Below are 6,710 nucleotides of genomic sequence, written 5' to 3'. Positions count from 1 at the left end.
TTTGAATGGGTTGATAAGCTGTGTACACATCCATACAGCAACGTAGAAAGAAACACACACAAAAAAAATGCGCACAAACAAACAATCAAACAGCACGCACAAAAAAAATTCACCATAGCAAAAAAAAAAAAAAAAAAAAAATCCGAATATGAACGTTCATATGAATAATAAAAGCTTTAATAATCTATAAAGGAATACTCTTTTCTACAATGTGACGGATCGGCGTAACCTGTTTATAATCTAAAGAAACAAAATCAATAAATAAACGAGAGGATAAGAGACAAAAATCTTCGAAAAACAAACTCACTTTTTATAATTCAAAATGTCGGTTGAATCGAATATTAATAATACCCGCTGTATCTAATTTTTCTTTTTCTTTTTTTCTTCATTCTTTCGTTTGTTAGAAGTAAATTATAGGTCTTTAAAGTAATGGTTTGTTGGTTGAGCGACAGATGTAGCGCGTGTCTGAGTGTTGTTATTGAATTGTGATTGGGACGGGGGGGGGGGGGTACGCGCGTGTGGGGAGTTGCCAGGTACCATTAAATAGCTGGGTTTCTCGGATTTCTCTTTGCAATCAGATGTTGCTCTTTCTTTCCCTCCGTCTCGGCTGTTGTGTGTGTGAGGAGTAGCTGGTGGAAGAGAAAGAGATAAAGATGAAGATGAAAAGGAGGTGAAGGTGGAAAATAGGAGAAGGAAAAGGAGAAGGGGAGAAGAAGAAGAAAAAGAAGGTGAGAAGCAGAAGAATGGCAAGGAGTAGAAGTAGAGGAGCAAAAACAATTCGATAACGGTGACGATGGTGAAATCACAAGAAAAATAACAACAGCAACATCAAACAGTAACAACAATAATAAGGTGAAGAAGACCAAGAAAAAATAAAAACAGAAAAATGAGACGCAGAGTAGCTTGAGGCTCCCCGTGCCATCTCCTCGACCAGCCAAACTGTTCTATAATTACGGGCGCTGAAAACGTGAAAATGGCCTCGGAATACACCGTTATGCAAGGCGGAAATATGAGCTCGAAAGCCCTACCAGTAAGGGAGATTGGGGTATAAACTGGATATAGTGATGAGGAAGGAGATAATGGTGCTGATAGTGTCCAGGCAGGAATAGAGGGGAAGGTAGAAGGATGAAAGGGGGAATGTTTAGCTAAGATAGGAAGAAAGGAAGAAAAGAGAAAGCGTGTGTAAGAGCGGAAAGAGGATGAATATGCGTCGTGTACTTGTGTGCGTTATATGTGTAGGTGTATGTGCATGCACACCTCGAATTTCTTTTTCTCCTTTCAGATTTGGAGCGTATTTGGTGGCAGTGAAGTTGATGTGCATGGCAGTAGTAGAGTTCGGTTTGATCAGAGTGGATGCGTTGGCATAAGAGGCTCTTTTGTCGTTGGATAAATGGAGAAGATACAGTCTACTTCAGTACGATCGATATAAATGACAGAAACTTATTGATTATTGTCATGTTTAGATTTCTTCATTTTCAATCTATGCATTTACGAGTTACTTATTTATGTGTCTATTTACTTATTTGTTCATTCATTCAATCTGTCATTTATCTGTCTATTGAATAATTTGCTTATTTTCATTGATATTGAATAAAGAATTTCATAGTGTGCATTTCACTTCAACTCACAAATTCCGACATACGCGCAATACACAATTCCAAATCATGCTTCAGAATAAGGCTTCACTGCCATCTGTTGAGAAAACAAAACACTAATTTCAAGTTGCCAGTTAGGTATCACAATTTTTTGAGGTTATTCGTAAATCTATACCGCAAAAAGCACACTTACAAGCTAAATGCATTTTATAAGTATAAGTAATCAATATTTTTTCTACCAAACCAAAAGTAAAGACGACATAATGTTGACTCAGCAAGGAAAAACTCTGAAAAGAAGTTGAATCATTTTTCAATTATTCACGAAAGGCAAACAGGAATGAACATGTCTGGACATATTATTTCTGAAAAGGATCGAAGACACACAGAAATTTATTAACATTCTTTTTTTTCATTTTATTCCCTACTACTCTTTAATATTATGTACCAGACGCCAGGTATAAGAAGTAAAATCAGGAAATATAGAAACACTCAAGATTTTTCCCTAACTCTTGCAGACTTAAAATAATACTCTTGAATTGGGGTTTTGTTTCATGGTTTAGTGCCAGCTGCCGACATGTTTTCAAAAGGTCCAACAAACTGCGCGCTGAGGATTAATTTGGGAGCGCGGAAATGGCGAGGCGTAGCTTCAATCAGTCGAATGAGTGATTTATTCTCTATAAACGGAATTGAGTTGATTGAGTGAAATGAGTAAAGTGCGTGGAGTGGGAAGAATATAATGAGTGGGAAGACAGAGTGGTTTCTAATTTGCGTGGATTGAGCAGAACGTGCAAAGTGGGCAGAGTGGGTTTATTGTGAATAGCGGTATTAAACGTTTATAGATTACATAAAGTGCATTGGGGATTTGATGTGCTAGATTCATAAAGAACCTGATTTGTAAGTGATTACAAAATTCATAAACGAATTTACAACTTAATGAATTTTCCATAATCCTGTTAAAAAGATTCGGCCCGCGCGGCCTGTTCAGAGCAGACCAAAAAGGTGAGCAGCATTGAGCGCCGTCGAATGCCTCCACGGCCCGGCATTGGCACTCGCCCATGCACACGGGCGATAGAGCTTCCTGTTTCCAATTTGTAGATAGCTTTGCGGGTCGCGGCTCTCGGCTCAGCTCCTGGCAGGGCTCTTCGCCAGTCCTCGGCCAAGACTCTCGCCAGGACTCGTGCCGAGGACCTTCGCCCAGCGCCCCTTTCCCCCCAAGCTAACCCCGCCCTTCCCCCAGCTTCCCCCCGCGTGGCGGAGGTGCCCGGCGACCAGGAGGTGGAGGAGGGCGCGCCGCTGACCCTGTCGTGCGCCGTGCAGGGCTTCCCGGCGCCGCTCGTGTACTGGACGCGCGAGGGCTCGCAGACGGTGCTGCCGGCCGCCCGCGCGCCCCTTGAGGGCGGCCTGGCGGGCCTGGCCAGCGCCAACGAGGAGGAGGACGCCCACCTGGAGGCGGTGCGCATGGCGTACCACGTGCCCCGCGCCGCCCACCACCACTCAGGCCGCTACATCTGCGGTGGCGTCAACTCTGCGGGCGGCGTCATGACCCGCGTGGCCGTGCGGGTGCGCCCCGCCCACCTGCTGCCGCCGCCCATCATCTCCGTGCCGCCCGCCAACCAGACGCTGCCCGAGGGGGGCCACGCCGCCCTCACCTGCCGCGTGTGGGGGTCGCCGCCCCCCACCGTCACCTGGAGGCACCGCGGGCGCCTGGTCACCGCCACGGCGCGACGCAAGCTGCTGCAGGACAACACGCTCACCATCGAGGGTAAGTCCCGCGCCGCCGCCAGGGGCGCGGGTGGTAGGGGTGATTATAATGGCAATAAAATGATGATAGTAATTATAATGATAGTAGTAGTAGTAACAATGATAATAGGGATTAGTGTTAATAATGATGATTGTAATGGCAATGACAATAAGGATGATAATAATGAAAGTAATAATAATAACGACAGTAACAATGATAATGATAATAATAATAGTATTATTATTATTATTAATGGTGATGATAATAATAATGATAATGATAATAGCAATAATAAAGTTAACGATAATCTTAATAAACATGATGATGGTGATGATAATGCGAAAATGATGATGATGATGTCAATAATAATGATAACGTAAATAGCGAGACTCGTAACGATGGCAAGAATAATTCCTAACAGTTAGAATAACAGCGATCATAATGATAATCATAAAAATGATAAGAAAAACAATTTACACTAGTTACATAGACTGACAAAGCAATAAGATAAATATTTTCTCATTTCTATTTCTATTTTTTTATCTTTTTTCGAGAGAGAGATAACAATCTTAAAACGACAATGGAAGTGTCATTAAACCAAGCAGCCAAGCATGAAAAGGTCCGCGATATTTCTTGTCGTGTTTTCACTTCACGGAATCGAGAGAGAGTGATATGTCCAGGACTAATATATTACAGTGCAAGACCAGGGAAAAGAAAACATTTGTTGATTAAGTAAAATAAAGCAAGAACTGGTATCATTAGACTAAAAAGAAAGAAAGAAAGAACATTATTTGATGGAATGAAAGGGAAATTCGTTTGGGTAAAGTAGAGTAAGTGAAATTATCATAACATAGGCATCTCACGGCTTGAAAATAAAAGAAAAAGAAAATTCACCGCGAAGAAAACATAGTCACGGCCACAAAAACATTTTTTACCGGAAATCTGCAAACTGACAAGCGTGCACAGTGCTTATGACGTTGCACACTATCATTGATAAGATTTACTAGCTAAATGAAAATGCAAATCATTACCTCTAACAATATGATTATAAACCATGATCTTTTTAATTATCCCTAGAGCCGTTTGAGGTCAGACAAAAAATAAAATCAAGGTAGATACGTCTATCCTTAAATGCCAAAGGTCACGCAGGGTCACACTGCTAACACACCGATAGACAGACACTCGAATAGAAAGCCAAAAAGACAGACAAACAGGCAGACATGAAGCAGACCGACAAAAGAAGCTAAATAGATAGCCAGCCTGTCAGTCAGTTGAATACCAGTCAAACAAACACACAGACGCAGCATACTGAAACTTCAAACAAACAAACAAACGAAAAAAGAAATCAGACTCGATTTTTTTCCTTCTTTTTTTTTCTTTTCTTTTTTTAATCCCAGACTTCAAAGACATGGCCAGCGTCACCTGTACTTATCTGTCACTCATTATCTGCCTTATCATTATCATTCTCGTTATCCGAGATCGCGACCGGGTTAACGCGAGCGGAAAGCCGTGGCGGGCGCGTTGCTGACTCAGCCACGAGCCGGTAAACAAGCTCGGGCGAATTAGAAGGCTGTGAAGGGAAATGTGCGCCTTTGATGTGGAAGGAGATCCGATGAAGTTCTCTGTTCCTTATTCTTTTCTTCTTCTTTCTTTCTTTCTTTTTTCTTTACTTTTCTTTTCTTTTTCTCTGCTTCCGTTTTACCTTGAATCTTCTTTTACTATTCTTCCTCTTCTCATCTTCTCTTCTTTTTCTTCTTCTTCTTCTTCAGCCTCCTTCTCCCCCTCCCCTTCTTCCTCTATTTATTTTTCTTCTTCCTCTTCTACATCATATTCCTCTTCTTCTTCTCTTCGTATTCCTCTTCTTCTTCTCTTCAACTTCTCTTCTACTTCTTCTTCTCTCCTTTTCTTTTCTTCTTCCTACTCTTCTGCTCCTTTTCATTGATCATATTTTTTCCTCGTATTATGATTATTATCATTAATATTACCATAGATATTGTTATCCTAATTATCAGCATCTCTCCCTTTCTCCTCTTTATCCGCTTCTGTGTCACTCACCCCCCCCCCCCCCCCCCGCCCTCCCTCTCCGCAGACCTGGCCTTCGGCGACGGCGGCGAGTACGCGTGCGTGGCGGCGTCTCCGCGCGGCGTGACGGAGGCGCGCGCCCTGCTGCAGGTGGCGTCGCCCACCGCGCCCGGCGTCGTGTTCCTGCGGGCGCCCGACCCCGACACCGCGCCCGGCCCGCCGCCCACGCCCACGGTGCGCGCCAGCAACGGCACGGCGGCGGTGGTGACGTGGGAGCCGCCGGCGCGGGGGGGCGCCTCCCCCGTCACGGGCTACACGCTCGAGTCCTACAGCAGCTCGGAGGCCGTGTGGCGCGTGGCGGCCGCCCTCACGCCCCTCACCGCCTTCACGCTGGCGCCCCTGGACCCCGCAGAGGCCTACGGGGTCACCGTCCGCGCCCACAACGCCCACGGTGTGTCCGAGCCGTCGGGCATCGCCGAGGTGGGCGGCGGCAGGGGCGGCTGGGCGCAGGAGAGGGCGCAGGCCAAGGGCGAGGGGCTGGCCGGCCTGCAGGAGTCGCGGGTCACGCTGCAGGACGCCGTCCTGACGGGACCCACGTCCGCCAAGATCCTGTGGCAGGTGAGTCGAGGATTTTGCTCTTTTTTTTATTTTTATTTTTTTTTATTTTTTTTTTTTTTGGGGGGGGGGTCTCAGAGTGCCTCCAGTTGGCACTGCCATATCGTGCTATTTTTGACCACAATGATCACGAAAAAATTTGTGATGCTTTTTGCGGCAATGATAATCCAGGCCTAGACAAGATCTCTTCTAGACCTACATGATAATCCTAATTAAGAGGCCTAAACACTGATAGCAGTAAGGTGACAATAAAGAAAATTAGAGAGGTAGTGATACAGTCTGCCATGTCCTGCGTCTTTTTTTTTTTTTTTTTTTTTTTTTTTTTTTCTTTTCTTTTTTTTTTTGATTCCCTAAGGTGTCGGGCGCAGTAATCAGAGTAACTGGAAACTCATTACCCAAGTTCTCAGCCAGTCTCTCGTGGCAAGACGAGTGCGAAAGAAACAAATTACATAAAAAAAAATGGATAAACGTGTAGAATGAATATATATTCCATGTAGATGTAAGACACGCATACCACCTATTTCCTTTGCACAAGTAAATCACGACAATGAAAAGCAACAACAAAATACATTTTGTAAAATATCACAAAGATCACAATGTAGTCATTTCTGCATGAGTCACCGCTCCAAATAAGCTCTCGTCGGTCAGTTTCCCGTTTTCTGTGAACCGTGAAACTTACCTCCTCCCTAACCCCCCCCCCCCCCCGACCCAAATGGCAGTCTAGAACTAGCGGTTGC

General features: G+C 44.5%; 1 protein-coding gene across 1 annotated transcript in view; it reads left to right on the top strand.

Moving 5' to 3' along the window:
• LOC113823322 (roundabout homolog 3-like) overlaps positions 1-6,167 on the top strand; it is a 67,085-nt gene extending 60,918 nt beyond the window's left edge. The window contains exons 4-5 of the mRNA XM_070133585.1: positions 2,833-3,357; positions 5,426-6,167. Of these exons, the coding sequence (XP_069989686.1) occupies positions 2,833-3,357; positions 5,426-6,150 (1,250 nt within the window). The 3' untranslated portion in view covers positions 6,151-6,167. The remainder of the gene's footprint in view (positions 1-2,832; positions 3,358-5,425) is intronic.
• Positions 6,168-6,710: the final 543 nt, after the last annotated feature.

The sequence above is a fragment of the Penaeus vannamei genome, chromosome 19, assembly GCF_042767895.1.
Source record: "Penaeus vannamei isolate JL-2024 chromosome 19, ASM4276789v1, whole genome shotgun sequence".
In the NCBI taxonomy this organism is placed as follows: Eukaryota; Metazoa; Arthropoda; class Malacostraca; order Decapoda; family Penaeidae; genus Penaeus; species Penaeus vannamei.
The sequence above is the reverse complement of the archived record's forward strand: the minus strand, read 5'-3'. Positions and strand labels throughout refer to the sequence as shown.